This window comes from Metarhizium album (genome assembly GCF_000804445.1).
Source record: "Metarhizium album ARSEF 1941 chromosome Unknown scaffold_4, whole genome shotgun sequence".
NCBI classification, from domain to species: domain Eukaryota; kingdom Fungi; phylum Ascomycota; class Sordariomycetes; order Hypocreales; family Clavicipitaceae; genus Metarhizium; species Metarhizium album.
The window spans coordinates 362,688-380,788 of NW_024467578.1; the positions used below are offsets into that span (position 1 = coordinate 362,688).

At 53.1% G+C, this 18,101-nt stretch overlaps 5 protein-coding genes across 5 annotated transcripts; 3 read left to right on the forward strand and 2 right to left on the reverse strand.

Moving 5' to 3' along the window:
• Positions 1-413: 413 nt before the first annotated feature.
• MAM_02401 (uncharacterized protein) lies at positions 414-1,617 on the forward strand (the record flags this gene model as incomplete). The annotated part of the gene is made up of 3 exons (XM_040821200.1): positions 414-810; positions 865-1,522; positions 1,590-1,617. The coding sequence occupies 3 exons, from the start codon at positions 414-416 to the stop codon at positions 1,615-1,617; spliced, it is 1,083 nt and encodes a 360-aa protein (XP_040680614.1).
• Positions 1,618-2,383: 766 nt separating this feature from the next.
• On the forward strand, positions 2,384-5,100 carry MAM_02402 (PXA domain protein; the record flags this gene model as incomplete). The annotated part of the gene is made up of 5 exons (XM_040821201.1): positions 2,384-2,864; positions 2,914-3,685; positions 3,982-4,071; positions 4,396-4,635; positions 4,680-5,100. The coding sequence occupies 5 exons, from the start codon at positions 2,384-2,386 to the stop codon at positions 5,098-5,100; spliced, it is 2,004 nt and encodes a 667-aa protein (XP_040680615.1).
• Positions 5,101-6,395: 1,295 nt separating this feature from the next.
• MAM_02403 (Homeodomain-like protein) lies at positions 6,396-7,801 on the reverse strand (the record flags this gene model as incomplete). The annotated part of the gene is made up of 2 exons (XM_040821202.1): positions 6,396-7,584; positions 7,656-7,801. The coding sequence occupies 2 exons, from the start codon at positions 7,799-7,801 to the stop codon at positions 6,396-6,398; spliced, it is 1,335 nt and encodes a 444-aa protein (XP_040680616.1).
• A 2,440-nt stretch (positions 7,802-10,241) lies between these two features.
• On the forward strand, positions 10,242-10,424 carry MAM_02404 (uncharacterized protein; the record flags this gene model as incomplete). Its single annotated transcript, XM_040821203.1, has 1 exon — positions 10,242-10,424. The coding sequence occupies one exon, from the start codon at positions 10,242-10,244 to the stop codon at positions 10,422-10,424; it is 183 nt and encodes a 60-aa protein (XP_040680617.1).
• Positions 10,425-15,836: 5,412 nt separating this feature from the next.
• MAM_02405 (developmentally regulated GTP-binding protein 1) lies at positions 15,837-17,839 on the reverse strand (the record flags this gene model as incomplete). Its single annotated transcript, XM_040821204.1, has 7 exons — positions 15,837-15,856; positions 16,126-16,246; positions 16,411-16,657; positions 16,768-17,158; positions 17,355-17,640; positions 17,730-17,750; positions 17,819-17,839. The coding sequence occupies 7 exons, from the start codon at positions 17,837-17,839 to the stop codon at positions 15,837-15,839; spliced, it is 1,107 nt and encodes a 368-aa protein (XP_040680618.1).
• Positions 17,840-18,101: the final 262 nt, after the last annotated feature.

Below are 18,101 nucleotides of genomic sequence, written 5' to 3' on the forward strand. Positions count from 1 at the left end.
TGCGAAGCAGTGACGTGATGGAGCCAATGTTCCGCAGAGTGGCTTCAAGTCTCTGCGGCCGCTGTACCGCATCGCTTCGCAGGCAGCTCGCGAGACGACCTGCCAGAGCAGTTGCGTCGATCTCGACAAGTACGAAGCGTGCGTCGCAGAACAGTCCAGCCTTACGGGCCTTTACAACAACCGCGGAATCGAAGTCGGAGGCAGCAGCGCCTGAGAAGTACGCTCCCAGCTCAAGTTCGAGACTGAGCCAAGATGACCTCTTTCATTCATTCTCGTCATCGCCAGTTCCCGAGTTCCGCCGCCGGGCAGCTTTTATCAGACAACATGCACAATGCCCTCATCCGGACCATAAACCGACGAAGCTCCCGACCGTGGCACCAAAACCTGATAGCTCCGGGACATTGAATGGGACCATGCCTCCTGCCCATGTTGACTTTGAATGTCCCGACTGTGGATTTCCCGTCTATTGCAGCAAAGAGCACTGGATGGACCACTACGAGGAGCATCTGAGGATCTGTGACACTTTGCGGCAGATCAACGAGGACGATCACGATTTACGTTCTGGCCGTGTATTCTTTGAGGGCAACCTTCCAGACCTACAGATGGACGAGGCTGCGGTGAATATGACGAATTGGGATACATTTATGTACACCAGGGAGTTTGATGCTGTCAACTCAGACCGCTCCATGAGGCAAATCACGCGTCTCCTCACGTATCCTGTCACCATTGGCAGTGTTTTACATGAATTGAGTCCCTACAGCCTAAGAAAGGGCGGGCGACTGACACCGGAAGGCTTGAAGAGCTTTAGTGGTAAGTAGTACCGAAACAAAAACGCTCTTGTACATTTGACTTAACTGGATGAAGCATTGAGATATAACCTACACCCTCCAAGAACCGGCCGAGGTGCAGGAGTCAACCAGCTTCGCCCCGAGCCGCCACCCGTCAGGGTATTCATACTTGGCGCGCGAGCTGAATCATCGCTGCCTCGGGCAACTTGGACGCAATTGGCTCACCTTTTCCCCGATTCGAGACTTCATCTGGTCTTCATTGGACCAGAAAGCATGGCCAATCGAGACGATGAATTCCCCCTACCGGAACGGACGCCTTCGAACCCCTTTGGTGCCATTGTTGAGGATCGTGTGTGGTACAAGTTGAAAATAAGTACGATTGTCGACTACTACCACACAATTCACAGGACTGGCCATTTTGCACCCTATGATGCCTATTTCGACTGCTTTGTTCTATTCCACCCTGGCCTCGGCCATCCGGCAAGCAGCCATGAATGGGAAGAGACACTGCCGCTTCTTTTGGAGACCAAAGTGCCGATCATTGCGACTGGGTACACACAGTTCGACCTGGAACGCGATGTCGAGTGGGTGCATAAAAAGTCGAAAGGAGAGTTTGATATTCTGCTTGAGCCAGGCGAGAATATCTTCCGGAGCTTGAGATGGGATCTGAACGACATGGACCCGCAGGATATTAGTTGCGGCAATTGGGGAGTATGGGCTTTCCGAGGCAAGAGGTATGCGTGCGAGATTCTCACGACCAGGGCTGTCTCCTTGAACCAAGCTTGACTAACGATACAACAGATATGAGGCAACCAAAAAGGATGTGTGACCATCATCCGCTGGAGACCAGAGGAGGAGGGCCAGGGGGCGCAGGCAGGGAGCATAGCAGAGCTTTGTATTCAGCCTGTAAAGCGCATTGTATTGTATAACAACATAATCTCGCAAGGGAATAAAACAGACCACTTCGGCTTTTCAGAATTGTTATTTGCGAGTTGGAAGAATTGTCAAGATACATTGAGGTTGACTACTGACGCAACCGCGCCAGCCATGATGACGGCCTGGGTAAACGTCCAATGTTCCAGGTTATGCACGGGGTGAGATTTATGCAATTGACGGAATTTCCAACCCTAGATGTGCACAGTTCCAACGCGTGAGCATAATTGCAAATAAACCGACTGGGTAGATGGGTATGGCGAGGGCGACTTGTCAAGTTGAATGCTGCGAGTCGGCCAACCGTCCGTCTGTCGTCTGTCTGGTTGCCAACCCGCTGATCGTTCCAGTCATCCAATGTCTGTACGTACGTACTAACTTACTACTAGTACTACTAGGTTCAGGCGGCTCAACCCGCTCGACCCGCCCAAGCTCGAGCCTGCGGCCCATGCGCGACCCAACTTTAACCCCAACGGCCGGCCGTGACGAGACACATCCACATCCTGGACGACCGACGGCTTCACGTCACGGTGCATTGTGCATTGATCGAACCTTGGCTTGCCGACCGACAGCTTTGAGAGCTACCTACGTCGTCGCTGCTGCTGCTCCGTACGACGGGCTGCGTCCTGGAGAGTCATGCGGCTTCGGCTCAATCCGACCTGGTCATGACTACCACATCAGCGATTCCCGAGCCGTCGCATGTTCGGACTGGCGCTTCACGACACAGACATAGCGCCTCGAATGCTGCCGCCGGAGCTGCAGCCCCGGCAACCCGTCGTCTGAATCGTGCATCTGCGACCGATCCATTGTCTGATCGAGCAACTCGGGCGCTCATCCGCAAGGTGCTTCTGCCGCAGGAGTCGGGCGACAAAGGCCGAGATCCGCAAACCCCAATAGAGGAGCTCTTGCCGCCCCTCACGAGCCGTAACGACGTCGATCTACAACTCTACGCCTTTCTTGCCATTATACTACGAGACTTTGTACAGAGCTGGTACAGCAAGATCACGCCAGATGAAACCTTTGTCGCCGAGATTATCCATGTCATTGCACACTGCACGCGCGCCTTGGAGCAGCGGCTGCGCAAGTTGGACTTGGAGAGTCTGCTCCTGCATGAAATTCCAGGGATATTGAATAAGCACATCACAAGTAGGGGACACTCGCTCTCTGCTACTCAGTTGCTAACAGTTGTCGCTAGCGTATCGATCTACACACCCGGGTCGGACGTCTCAAACGATTCTCGTTGATGGCCGGGAGGCGTACCATGCTCTTTGGCCGCTGCCCTTCTTGTCACCTGTTCCGATTTCAGGCGAACCCACGACGACCGCCAAGCAGCTCAGGAACGAAGCAGCATATCGGCAGCTGCTGGTGCAGGCTACTGTCGCCGTTCTGCTCCCAACAGAGGATTTGGAGAATCCATGTCTTACAGCACTAGTTGGGCAAATTTTCTCCGAGCTAGTTATTGGAAATGCCATCGCGAACAAGGCAGTCCAGCCGTGGCTACTGTTTGAAGCCATCTGCATTGTTGACCGTGTTTTGGCCGAGAAGAGGCAAGGAAGCCGTTGCCTGAAAGCCTCCTCGAGAGCAAAAACTCTCCTCAAGGGGCCGCGCAGCTGGTCTGTCCAAGGATTTTTCGTCTCCATCATTCAAGTTGCGCTCGTACTCATGTCTACAATCCGATTCGCGTTCAATCTGATCACCGTGTCGTCATCATTGCCACCTCGTCGACGGCTGACGACCGACAAGAAGCCGGCGCCCGAGGTTTCAGCCGGCAAAGGGAATACAGCACAAGATGCGCCATCCCCACCAGCCAAAGTACCCGTGTTGGCATTCAATGCATGGAGCTGTCTGGGCAACGTGATTGAACTACACGCAAGAATGCCCTGGCTAGGCGGCTTCTTGTCACTCCTCCAGCTCGGAGCAATTTATGGGCCGGGCCGCATCGCAGGGCTTGACGGCGTCCTGGATAGGTAAGATGAACTTTTTGGTCCCTTTCTTACGTGTCCCAATATTCACCCATCGGCGACGCTGTCTCCCGTCCCTCCCTCCACCACGCATAGCTTCAAGGTCACTAGATGCGTTGTGTGTGCAACCGCAATCACCGCATCTCCAGCATCGTGTGTTGACGGCCCGCAAGGACGGACGTCGCGCTCCGTGCATGGTCCGACTCTCGACGAATGTCTCTGAGACGCGACTTCCATCACACTGCTACGAGAGAACGTTCGTCTGGGGCGTGTCCAGAAGCAAGCTGCTATGGATTGTGAAGGACCAGGACTGGTTCTCGAGCCACAGATGTACCCCTCAACCAAGTACAACCCGGAACCGAGTTTCTGGCTTCCGATTTGCTTGACCTCGCGTACGCCTTTGCTAGGAGCAGCAGCCACCGACACGGCTGTTAAGCGCCCAGGCTGGACCGGGGTCTCATCAAGTTATCCAAAGCGGGTCGATTCATCCTTGTATTGTCCGTTGCGAGATCCGCTATGCTGTGCATCCCGGAAGACAAACTGGAAAACCACTGGCGAAACGAGAGGTTTTGTGCGACAACATTGTACTCGTACGAGTGCGAGAAGGGGCCGCCGTCCGAGTCGTCCCCACCGCTACTTATGTGACAGATCAATCTGTCCTCAATGCTCATCTTGAGAAGACCGCAATGCAAGTGCACATGTGGAACGGGGTGTAGATGTCGACGACAGGTTGACGCTCGAACGTCCCGACACCACACCCGAAGCGTCATGTACATCTCGTCACACCTGGCTCCATGGCCTCCTGCACGGGATGAGCCACCTACTCCTTCATGGCAGAGCCCCTTCCCCCCCGCATCTGCTTTGCGCATCGCATCTGCCCCCGTCGCTTCCCTTCGTCACTCATCACAAGATCCCGCGGCACGCATATCAGAATTTGGTTTCTTTCCGGCGGCCCGGTAGCTCGCTTGCCGGAATTGTAGCTGACTCGGTTCCATGACAGGCTCCTCTCAAGCCGTATCCAATTGCTCTTCTCGCCATCCCATTTGCCCCCCGTCCTCAAGATGCTCCGGGGCGCGTTGTTCCCCAACAATGCGCCGGGATCGTCGTCCCTGCTCCCACCTTCCTCGGACAGAGAGCTACGTGCCATTCGCAGAAGGGCTGCAAAAGCCCTCTGGAACATGGCTCCCAGGCGTGTCGGCCGCTTATACCTGGGCGGTGGTCTGGGCGCAGCCTTGGGCCAATTGCGCGAGAATGAGGAGGAGGAACCGGTGGATGAGTTGGAAGGATTGCTGAATGTGCTGGGCGACGATTACTGCAACAAGCACTTGATGTATAGTGTGTTGGAGCTCATTCTGGTGCGGTTGATGCCGGAGTTGTGCGAGAATGGCGTCGACGACCTCTTACGCGAGAGACTGGGATGATGAGCCTCTGCAGCTCGTCCACGCCAGGAGATAGATACCCAATGAATTTCACATGGCATGGCCGTATTTGGAGCCGACTTTCTTATTCGCCAAACACTATGCCCACGATAGACCACAAGAGAGCAAGAGGTGTTGACAAATGCACATGTATATACCACGGAACCCTTGTACATAGCGAACCACTTGGATCCCTCCCGCCATCGTCAACCAGTGTCGACAGCAGCCATTTGTCCGCCTTGCCCAACCTTGCCTGCAAACACCCCCGGCACTCTGTTGGCCTTTTCCCCTGTCCCAACACCCTCGTACTCCAGGTCTCCCGTACCGCCGTTTCCCTAGCATTGATCCCGAGAGAAAACACACCATGGACAGGTAAAGCATCGAGCAGAAAGGTGAGTAGAACTAGGAAATAAATGGTAAACAAGGAATAACTTGAAACCCAATCCCTGCATTGCCCTAGGGGCAAGGAGTTGCGAAGTGAAGCTCGCTGAAAAACTGCCCCATTTCCCATCCATTGCCTGTACTCTCGGAGAAAACACCCTCAAGCGCTTTTCCTTGCGCACAAGAGCTTGCGACTTCTACATGTTTAGCAACAGACTACTTCATCATGGAGCGAACAGCATATCAATGCAGGTCTTCAGAACATGGGGACGATGAGTCCAGATCAAGGGCCAAAAAAGAGGAAAACCGGAAAAACGAGAAAGAGGAAAGAAGAAAAGGAGAAGAGAAGAGAAAAAGGAAAAAGGAACATGTGAAATCATCTATGCCAGTCCTAATGGGTATTCTGGAAAATCGGGAGTAGGGCCAGGGACCAGTAGTCTGTGCTAAAATGCAGAGTTGTAATGATGATACTGATATCGTCGCCGAATTCTGTTGCCAGAGTATATAGAGTCGCCTCCTTTTCTTCCTTTTGATTCCCGATATCCTCCATAACGTGAGGACACTAAAGAAACTACTAAAAAACAACGCAGTAGTAGAAAATATTTTCATCCATGCGCTTGGATCCTCGAAGCGCCCCGGATCCGCGGTATTCTCGTTTATTGACCAAGGACAAGCGCCTGTCAAATTCGTGTCGAGAAAAAGCCAAGGCGGAGACACGATGCTCGTTATTTCTGTCGAATGCCCCCAATGTTAAATTTCACCACTACATCTGCGAATCACCCGATATCGAAGCAACGTCCCTGGAAAAATTGGCGGGAAATAGGAATTCCAGCCGCGGAAAAAAAAAAATATAAAAAGTAAAAAGGCCCAAACAAACTGATGGTCATGTCTTGTCATCTTCTGATTTTTCATCTGTCTTAACTTGCCTGCATCATCGCAGGGCCTGACACTGTCATTTCGTTATCGCCCTCTGGTATCCTCGATAGTCCCCCTGCAGATGGCCGGTTGCTCTGATGTTGATGAATCTCCAGCTTCTTTGTAAGCTGTAACATGGCTTGGTAGTCACTGGCTTGGAATAGTTGCCCGTTGGAGCTCATATTCTGAAGATAGCTAAGCAATGTGTTCGCAGCCCGTCGAGCATCTTCTTGGGATGGTGACACGGGGGATGTGTCGACAGGTGTCATGGAGGCGCCCGTGTTTGCCAAAGATATGCTGGAAGATCGAGGCGCGATGCTTGAGCTGCTGCTACTTCGATGCAAAGCTGGCGGTGACGTCAGTCCAGTATTGATAGCAAAAGGTACTGTTTGACAATCATTTGCTGGTGAGTTGAGAGCTGAGGACGGCGTCGTTGTTGGCTGAGGAAGTTGCGGTGTCATGGGTTCCGTTGCCGGGGTTGGTTGATTCCCATAGTTGACATCTATTGAAGGAAAAGTGTTGCTTCGTTTCTCCCGATGGAATTCAGGTGGCATCTCTGTGCGAACTCCTAACGGTTGAAAGCCCCCAACGTTAGGATCAGGGGAGAAGTTAAACGTTCCGGTTGGACTCAGGGGGCCACCGGAAAACGACGACCCAGAATTATCTCGAATGTCAGTAGAAAGTGATGTTGTTTGCGGATGCTGTCTATAGGCAAAATCAAAATCGATGTTGTGTTCTCGTTTAACTTCTTCGTCACTCCGATTCCCCGACAAAGGCGATAGTGGTTGAGTCGGTGACGCGGGCGAAATTTCATTCGATGTCGCCCCATTTCTCACAATGTTGTGCTCAGGCATGCGCGTACCATCGGGAATATTCGTCTCAGATGCTCGCCGGGAAAGCCGCAATGTACCGATGCCGTGCTTTTGTTTGAACTTTTGCAGCCAGCTGCTGGTTAAACCTCCGAGGACAGCGTCCTGATTTCCGCTAGCATGCGCAAATAGGCGAGCTTGCTCCAATATCTCTTCGTCTTTGATGTCAAACCCACTTTGTTGCTGTCGACGAACGTAATTGCTGAGCGTTCTATCAAAGTCGGGATTCTTAGCTTTGCCATTTCTTTTAAGGGCGGCAGGATCCAGATCTTGGTCTCGTCTGAGATACTGGTCTTTGTGCCTCAGAACTTTTGAAACAGTGCTGAATGATGCAAATTAGAGACGCCTACTCATTGTTGTTCGTCATGGTCCATATCCATGGCCAGTACTTACCTTCGTTCGACCCCAAATCTCAGTCCTATATCTGCTTGTCTCGTTCCGGGGTTCTCTTCGTGGTATTGACACATGGCCCGCTTTTGTTCCGTTGTCAACGTTTTCCGACCCTTCTCTGTTTGGCTGGGTAATTTTGGAGTGTCCATGGCGGGTGGTAGTCGAGGAACCGGGGGCATTGATGCAGCGGGCGCTGAAAAACTTCCGGATGGAGTTGGATTTGTCAACTGGCTTGGCCACGCCGTGTTTAACATGGGAAGTTGATGGTGAGCCATGGATGTCGCTGAATGATGCAACATCTGTTGGTGTTGGTGTTGATGGTTGCTTTGCTGTGGCATTCTCGCTATCGAATCTGAGTGCACACCTGGCGGAGCAAACGCTCCAAATCCCGAATATTCAGTCATTGGACTGCCATCATAAGGACTTTGACTGTATGAGCCAACGGTAGCCCACCCGTCATTATTATAGCCACTGCTTTGAGTAATCGCCGCTGAATTCTGTCCCATTGTGACAGATCCATCGGCTGCTGTGTTCATCTTCCTTCATGCGTTGACCGGTTTCCAGATCATCGGTCATAGATTTCTCCCTGTAACATGTAACCGTACGTATCAGGTCGGAGGATAATGCCGGTTATATATAGTTGCCAGAGACTATAGCCCTTCGATTACGTTCTCTGTTCTCCAGCCACAGCCATGGCGTCCATCAGAATACAGAAAAGAAACGAAGACAAGAAACAAAGCAGCTCACCTTCTTAGCGATGAAATAGACAAAGACGCAGCGCAGCATCAGCCCATGCCCTTTGAGCTATTCAGCAGGGCCCAGCAAGACCAAAGATTTGCGTGATCGGAAAAGTTCAGAGTTGATAAAGGAATCCCAGCCAGTTATGGTGCCGAGAGGCTGAGTTCAGCGTATGGGAAATGTTCCGCGAGCTTCGGTCCCAGAGAAACTTCTTGTTGCCTCGCAGGCCGTTAAAACGAGAGTTGCTAAGATATCCGGCTTTTGGAATGTCTAGAAGGTGTCCCACAATGGACTACACGTCCGCAGCGCCGACAGTCGAAATTCCAGCAACGTTTACCTGAATTCCGTTTGCCAATTACCTAGGTTGGCAAATTTGGGTCTTGAAACAGGCTAGCCGAGTTTCTAGGCGACCCTACACGCTCTGAGTCTTCACAGGTCCGCGTGAGGGGTTTGACGGGCAAGAGATGATGAGCCCGTCTTGTTGAACGAACTGCGGGAGAGCGGAAAGGGCTGGAACGGAGCAACGCCGAACAGCTCAAGACCAGCAATTGCCAGATATACTGTGCTGCTTCCTAATAATCGCCGAAATTGCAATATGTACTCTGCTGTGTTGAGGACGGACAATACGTACAGGGCTTTGACAAGTCAAGTGTTAAATAAACCCAGAGGAGGGCGGCTGCAATGGTTGGAGGCTCGCACAAGATGAATGTAGACAGAGGTAGTACCAGAGCGCAGACACTGAGAGCCAAAATCGGACATGAACACGGATGCACGCACATGCACAAATAGAGCCCGGGGGGTTCCCTTCCGTTCACCCAGGGGTGGTGGATGGGATGACGGAGGGGGTGGGAAGGCATATTGTCCTTGCTAATAGATACCGAGACCTCTTCGAGTCCGTCCTTGCTCCAGGAAGAGCAGGGAGAATGGTTTCCAATGGGGCGGCTGGTTTGGATTGATTGTGAAGTCGAGCCACAAGGTGGGCGAGCTTGTGGTCACTGGTGGGTAGGATCGAATCTTAGAACGGCATAACAGTGTGGGCAAGGCGAACAACACCAGCCAGGATTGATAACAGGAGGGGGGAACTTTACTGCAACGAGATTGGGTAATGCCCAACAGGCCCAGAAAGTCGAGGCAAGACAAAGAGGCAGAGAGGGTCGGCGACTAACCAGGGCTTCAGGTAGTTATTTGGTCAGGTACTCCGTACTCGCTCGGTACGTCGTCGACATCTAGGTAGACGGCCATGGTGGATGGTTGAATTGAGCGACTGAACCGAGCTGGGGTGTAGCATGCTAGGCCAGTTCCTGGGGATCGCCCGAGAACCCTTCCGCCCCCCTCTCTTCCAAAGTTGACTGATGGTGGTCTGCATCTCCGGCCGTAAGGCGTGTCTGGGACTTCGCACAAGTGACGCCGTTCCCGCCAATACATATCCGGTTCAAGCAGGAAACAGGAAACAGGCACCGCACATGATTAGAATCCCTGGCGAACATGGCCGAGACCGATATGTGGTTGATGGATCGACTGTGGGACAAGAGTCATCGGAGCGGTGATGCCGCTTTGTTCGCTCCTGGGCATCAGCATCATCATGGCCAGATGCATGGACCCTGAAGCACTATGCCAGTCAGTTGTCGCTTTGGAGTGCCTAGATAGTTTTTAGTACAGAGTACGTCTTGTGATGTATATCCTTATAGTACGGAGACTCCGTAGCAATTCAATAATGCTGGTCCATGTACGTGAACAAGGCAGGGGAGACGGCTATTGTGCTCGATTGAGCTATTTTACCAACTCGGGGAAAAAGCAATGCTCAGCTGTCAGCGCTGGTCACGGCTGAGACCCGGCATGCGCAAAGACCAAATGAACAGACAGCTCCTGAGTCCAGAGGCCGGATCGAGGGACATTCAAGCCCCAGCAGGCCGCACGAGCTGGGACAAGGTCAGGGTCAAGGCCAAGGCCAAGGTCAACAACGGTCTGTCTGCTGGGAAGAAGGACGATGGCATGGATGGTAGAGAGCAGGCGGCGACGAGACAGAACGATTGAACTGACAGACAGAAAGGAGGAGCAGGCCAAAAGAAGAGGCGAAGCTCCAAGCCCCTGAAGCCATGCACCAGACAACACTCTGTACGGCGTGCAGAGTTTGAAAGTCCAGGCATGGGGAGGAGCATGGCGCCAGGGTCGCTCGGAATAACCTCAGTCAATCCATTGATGATTGATGGCGCCTGGGCCGTGGACCCTTGATGCCTTGTCCAATGCCGTCGTTGCTTCCCCAGTCAAAGCAGCCAGTCTCTAGCGCTCCTTCCCAATGGTGCTCACTGCTCAAGGCCCCTCCTGGTTTTGTAGTTCCTCGCTGTTCCAACTTCCTGCAACCACTTGTGATTCCGAGCCCACGCTTGCCATTAAACTGACCTTCAACGTTGGACGCCGCGTCATGGCGGCCATTTCCATACGTACGTACGGAGTACGGCGCAAGTTACATGCACGCAACGCACGCTGCATTCTCCTGGGTGCCGAGGACATACGGAGTAGTCCATCCATAGTCCGTCCGTCCAACCGACTTCATCGCTGCAGGCTCCATGTAGCACAATCTGATAGCTCTTTGCCTCCTCTCTCTCTGTGCGTGCCTCCTTGCCGCGGTACGGAGTACTGCCTGTGGCTCTCTCTCTCTCTCTGTTGACCATCCTAATCCTAGCATTGGCATCGCATGGCATGGCCAACGGGACAGAGCCTGTCCTTGATTTAAGTATACAGTTCGAACCCAGCCAGCCAGCCCAGGTAGGGATGGTGTGCCAGACGATACAGAACAAGCACCGGCAACGAGGCATTTGCACATCTGGGCTTGCCGCTGGCCAGTTGAGCAGCAGCCTGCGGAAGTCGGTCATCTATCCTCAAACGTGGTCACACCCCTCCTTGGCTTCATTAGGGGCAGGGGCCTTGTATCATGGGTGGGTGGGCGTACCCGATGAATCCGTGAACATGACTGGCTGACTGTTTTTGCTTGACAACAGAACTCATGTGAGAAATACCACTGGTTGAACATTGCTTGGATGGCGGCGGCGGCGCGGGCACTGGCTTGATGTTCTGCCAAGCTGCTTTACCCGCTACAAACTCTTGGCCTGATGGCCCGAGGTTTCGATGCCCCAGACTGGAGCTGTTTGCTTGTGCTCTGCAGATGCGCCGTCATGCCGCTGCGTAGCCCGTATGAAGGCTAGAGGCCTTCTGGCTACGGTTTACGGAGTAGGCTTTCTTGACCTGTCTTTGTCCGAGACATTTCACCATGTCACGGCCATACAATCGAAACCACGAGAGCTGTCGCTCCGGAGATGGGTGACCCGTGTCATCCCCGCTCGAGCTTTTGGTAGCGTTTCAATTCTTCACCCTGGTCAAATAGTAAGTTACTATCAGTCCCGTCCCGGTTCTTAGGCAACGTTTATGGAGAAAAGAGATCGAGAAAGTGGGCACCTGACAGTCCGGCCATTAGGTGCCAGGGGCGTTCCCTGTCCAACTGTCGCTTTTTCAGACCACCAGCTGACGCCACACAAGAGATTTTCCCTTTGAAATCAATAACTTTTACAGGTATCTTGCGGGCTGCATAAGCCGTCCGACACTCAAGGATGGCATCTCCTTCTCGAACTCACCTCCCCTTGAACATAACAGCCGTACTTCTGCGAGCAGAGATGGTCTATGCATTCGCACTAGCTAAGATGGTCTTTCGAATACGGGGTAGGAACGAGACCACTAAGATCAGCCACAAACTGTACAGTGAGCTGTGATATTGACAGCTTGCGCCATAGTCTACAGACATCTTGGCTCGGTCCGCAGCGATGGTTGATTCTTCCGAGACTAGCGACGGGATGGCGTCGTATCTACCGAGCAGTATTGGCCGATGTGATTGATTTCTTTTTCATCCTCCGCGCTTGAGTCCTGTTTCAGCAGAGTCGGACAAGTTCGTTATGGCGCTCTACGGCTGTGGCTTAAATTACGAACCCACCATCTTCTGCGTACTTCGCCATAACCATACTAGGTATACATGACCGGAGTTCCTTTCTTCTCGAGCTGGGAGTCTGCAGACCGGTCAGATTTGCCGCACATGTCTCGATACACGTTACATTTTAAGTAGGAGGCGTGTCAAGACACTGTCTTGACTCGTTTGCTTTGGAAGAACCGAATCTGAACTATACAATGCACTACAAGTGGAGATGTATTGACTGATATCATTCCGCAAGGCCTCGAATTCTTGTCTGCTGAGGACTGTGTTGTGGTCATGGGATATGTACATCCCATCCTCCATCCGATTCGGAACCAAGCTAACCAGATTTCTTGCCAGATCTTATACGTGATTCATCTTGCACCTATGAAAAATGCTAGATTGTGAGCACAGGATGTTTGTTACTGGACTGACTGGGCACATGAGCATTAAATTTCCGTCTCTCGGAGCTCAGTCGGTACGGCGTGGCGCGACACATGCACAATGTTCTCCAAAACGAACAGCTTGCCGTTCTGTCCCTCAGTCAGTCTAGCACCTCTAGACTCGAATTAATGTTCACGTGCCCTCTGCTAAACAACAGTCCTCCCTTGCTCTCAGTACTACGCAGTTGCAATAGGCGTCCAACATGCTCGATTTGTTTCTTAGTGCGTAATCTCCCGCAGCAAGCAAACATACGATTCGGCTAGGCTATCATTAGGCATCAAGACAAAAGCTGTGAACCTTTGTTCTCGTTGGGGTTCAAACAAGAGCGTGGGCTGCTTTTCGGGCTTTTTGGATGGTACACATGTCCCTAGTCGCAGCAGTTCCGCCTTCCGGGCAAGTTCCAGTTGGCCAGGCCTTACCAAATCCCTGACGCCTGCTTTGGGATCCTTGTTGATGATTTGTCTCAGCTCTCACCTCGTGCTAACTAACAGCTGTGAGGTTGCTGCAAGTGAAAGGATGTTAAGTCCTTCTCGATGCCCAAGGATTTTCGCACGGAACCACCATTTTCCCCGACTCATCGGTCGTAACGCTACTGCTAGTGCGTACGGAGCACAGAGTCGTGCTTGGCCGGGACGGTCACTTACAAGAAAATTGGCGCTCGGACATCTTGACATTCAGGTCCCGGGAACTGAAGCCCTTTGGACTAGACTTTGATTCTCAGCGGGTATCAAGCTTTCTAACTCACCACAAGGAGTGTTCCTCCACTTGTCCTAGAAGACAAGTCTAGACGTGATGAGTGGTCTAGGAAAGATTAGATGCGGCCAATGCTCGATGGATCTTCCGGGGAATGCACCTGTGACGCTGCTGCGCAAGGTGGAGAAGTCCACAGCCACAGACTGGAAAGAGAGAGCGAGAGAGCGCGCCAGTGGCGACTATGATTCCCGTCGAATTAGAGTCTTCTCGGCAGTGATGTTCAAGGTGACGGGAGCGAGGACGACGAAATACACCATCGTGAGATTTGCAGGGTTGCTGTTGTGAGGAGATTGTCTGCGACGACAGCAGCACATATACATGTCTCTAGTCTGTCAATGACGGTTCAACGCTTCGACACAATCTAGAAACTTGATGAGCGAGACAGCGTATGGTGTCTTTACTCGATCTTTGAGCCCACCACACGACCACGTCGGGGTAAATCAGTGCTCCACCAGATGACGGAATCGTGGCACTTCTCTGTCATCTACTTGGGTATCCTGCATGGCATCATGCTTGGCTGCAGGGCAGGGCGGGCAGTCACTGCGGTGATGTCGTCGTCCCTACAAGGTCTCGCCGACCGATACGGAGTACGTAGTCAGTTCCATATAGTTACCTAGGTAAGTAGTAAAGCAGCAGGCCGAGCCGGCAACATTGCACCTCGATGCCGGCACGAGAAACCTCGGCAATTGTAGCAAGCTCTTGACGACTCCATCCAAAGCCTCATTCAACGATGGACTCGGCAGCCCAAACACTTGGGTGGTAAGTACCAATGCCGGCGGCAAGAGACGCATTCTGAAAGGCTGCATAGATCAACATGGGGCACTGACCCTTTCCCAGTGCAAATAACAAGGACGAGGAGGAGGAGGCAAAACTTCCCGAACGTGCGTCGGCTGCAAATCCTGTGGAGGAAGCGGCCCAACATGCGGCCTTTCTGCATGCAAGCCAATACCCCGTGATGCCCTTGCCCTCTCGTTTCCAACTCGGCCGTTGCCCATCACTCTGCCTCGTCCGTACGGACTCCGGAGTAGTTCCTGGACCGATCGGTCTGCATGACAGCAGCTACTACACTGGACCTACATACATGCTGCGTTTGGAGGTGGGCCTCGGACCTTGCTGCGAATACTCCGAGGAACAGACCGCAGGACCTGCGTTGATGAAGCGGGCCATCGCGTCCCCGCCGCTCGCATCTTGCTCATGATCGATGTCGACGTTGCGTCCGCGGAGTAGGTAGAGCAACTACTCTGTACTCGGTCGGATTCCACAGTTCTCGGCCCATCGGGGGCGGCACAGGAAGGGGCAGGTATGCAAGTACTACACTGCGGACTCCGTACATACGCGCGGTTGCAGATCATTGCGATCGCAATCTTCTTCTTCCGGTAGGCGGGACACGAAAGCACATGCGCAAGACATGAACGACATGGGGCACAGGGGAGGCCGTTCAGCTACGGATGCCCTGTTTGGGAATCGCGACGGAGCAACGCACGCGATGGCAAATGGAACACAAAAAAGTCTGGTTGCCAAGACGAGATTGTCTACCTTGTCGGATACAGGTCGCACAAAATCCGGTTTGATTGGTACGTGCGCCCGCCAGAATTGTTGCCGGCCACGGGAACGGAGAGGATAGGGAAAGGGCTTGGTGCGGCTGGAACGGAACATGGCCAACACGGGGCAATTTGAGTTTCCCTCCTCTTGTTCTATTGTCAAAGACGAGTAAATTTCTTGAGCCTTGTTTTGGGTCCGCCAGTCTCATTCCTCAACTCTGGTCAGGCTGTGGCACCCCGGGAAGTAGCTGCGTCGGTTTGAGCCAGCTCGTCTGTGGAATTTCCTGCCGAGACACGTCCCCGAGCCGTGGGTGAACAAAACAGGCCCTTTCCGCCCCAACCGTGGTTCCCGTTCCTCAGAGATGCCAAATCGTCCTTGATCAAGCCCGAGGCTGGTGGGCACGACTCACCACGGCCGGCCGGATGCCTCTTTTCCTCTCTGCCAATTTTGATGGCATGCCGCTCGACGAGGAGGCTCCTCCCTGAGATTACTGCTCGTCGGCCATCAGACCGGTGTGGACGATGAAGAGCCTGCGGCATCAAGAGTCAAAACTGAAAATGGAAGAGCCCGCAAGAACTTCTGTCGGCCGGTCGTCGAAGTTGGGCCTGGTCATACGGATAAAAGGTCAGGCGTCGACAGACCCCTACCAATGACCACGACGCCACCCTCTGCGGAACAACCAGTCCTGGCCCTGCCCCCCCAATCATCCAGCGGCGCCCTCCCCACCGTTTAAAAGTTAATCATTGTAATCATCGTTTGATAATGGTAACTGTCGGCATGGTCAACATTGTCATGGTTGCTGTTTGAAGGTGTGGGAGACGGCCATTGGCAGAGCTGAAAACCAGGGCAAGGAGACCTGGCAGCGGTGCTCGTCACGTAACAAAGACAGACGTGGCGCTGCGGACGAGCAGGCGGCTTCCTCATTTGCCCCGGTACGCTTCCGTCAATCGCGACGATTCCCCTACAAGGCCTTGGTTGATGTAGGCGGTGTACTCCGTACATCAGGCGGGCAAGCTGATGGGCTGTGTGTGTACTCACCAACATCCTCGTCTTCCAATTCATGTGCCAGTCCTACTCGTTGCGGCTGGTGTTTCACTGATTTACCGTAAACAATAGCCGTTTTGAACTGTTCTACAATGGTTCTATGGATGGCGTTGCACTGTCATGGTCCCCGAAAGTCAGTGAAAATGTTTCTTTTTGCTTTTTCTCCAGTCGATCGCGCCACGGGGCGGGATCCAAAGTTGAGATGTGAGAGCAGAAAAAAGCAAAGAAAATGAGACACATGTCATAAGTGGCAAGAATGCCGGATGGCAAGAAACGTACAAAATCCTCGACGGTAGAACGGTTCGACCGCAGCACCACGGGCGCAGAATAATCAGGCTGTCTGCCCTTGGGTTTCGTGTAGACGCGCTTCAGATTGAGTTTTTCCCACATGGATTCCATCAACTCGTCGATGTTCCAACCATGCTCAGAGCTTATTGGGACGGCGTTGGGAATGCGGTAGAGGAGATCGAGCTCTTCAATGGAGATGGCATCGATCTTGTTCAGACAGTAGACGACGGGAATGTATCTTTTCCGTTCGGTCAGCCGTGACGTTCGCAAACCTTTTTGAGATGCCATGCTCAACTTTACTTGGTGATTCAAGAAGAGCCTCTCTCGCGGGTTGGGAGATGGACTTACGCTCGACTCTTGGCCTCAAGGACATCAATCACGTCATCCACGGTGGCATCGCAGCGAATCGTGATATCCGCAGAGTTAATTCTGTATTCGCCCATCACAGCCTTGATTTCGTCGTGATCTATGTGTGTCAGGGGCACCGTGCTTGTAATGTTCAGACCGCCCTTGTCCTTCTTCCTGAACGTAATGTTTGGCGGCTCCTTGTTGATTCGGATCCCGAACCCTTCCAGCTCAGCCTCAATGACGCGCTTATCACTAAGGGGCTTATTGACGTCGAGAACGATGAAGATGAGGTGGCAGGTTTTGGCGACGGCAATGACCTGTCGGCCTCGACCGCGGCCGTCCTTGGCACCTTCAATAATGCCAGGCAAATCAATGATTTGCAACGGCGCGCCTAAACACGTTAGCGACTGGTTTTCCCTCCCACGTGATTGACGTGCTCTTTCCTGCCTTGACAGCTTGATTGCGCAGAGGGTCATGCTTGACTCATCCTCTCTACTTGTAGCTTTACCAAGACAAAGAGGAAGCCGGGCGGGAGGTGTCCCCGTGTAGGCCAGCATCAGTGAGTTGCAAGGGAGGAAAACGCCCACCGTTATAGATAACCTGTCCAGGCACCGACGTCAACGTCGTGAACTCGTACGCGGCCGCCTCGGAATGCTGCCCCGTCAACCGGCTCATGAGCGTGCTCTTGCCCACGGACGGGAACCCAATGAAGCCGATACTAGCGACGCCCGTCCTCGCAACGTCGAATCCTGCGCCGCCGCCGCCGCCGCCGCCGCCGCTCGGCGTGAGGAGCTCGCGCTTGAGTTTGGCAAGTTTGGCTTTGAGCTGGCCGAGATGGAAGGACGTAGCCTTGTTCTTCTGCGTCCGAGCCATCTGTTTCCATTGTCGTTTAGGTCAGTGATTTCACGGAGATGGGTGATGGTCATTGGCGGGTTCGCGTCCCTCGCTTCGCCTATACGCACCTCGGACTCGATTTCCTTGATCTACGGAGTACAGTTAGCGCTTCTGTTCCCGGTCATCAATGCTCTGGAGGGTAGGTAGGGTACCAAACCTTTTCCACGGTCGTCGACATGATTGCGGCAAGTCGGAACGCCGAGCGATCCTGTCGCAGTACGTACGTGCGTGTCCAGTAGGTCGAGGTCCGGGCTATCGATTCTTTTGGATGTGGTATTGGGGCGTCGGCGGTTCTTGTAGGTTCGCAGCAAGAGCGTTTCGACAAATGCCGGCTGGCAGATCAAGATTGGAATCTATTGCTGAGGTCAAGTTGTCGTTCGTGGGCACAAGAGCGGGTTGGTGATTGGTGGGGTAAAATTTTTGGTGGGTTCGGCCCACTT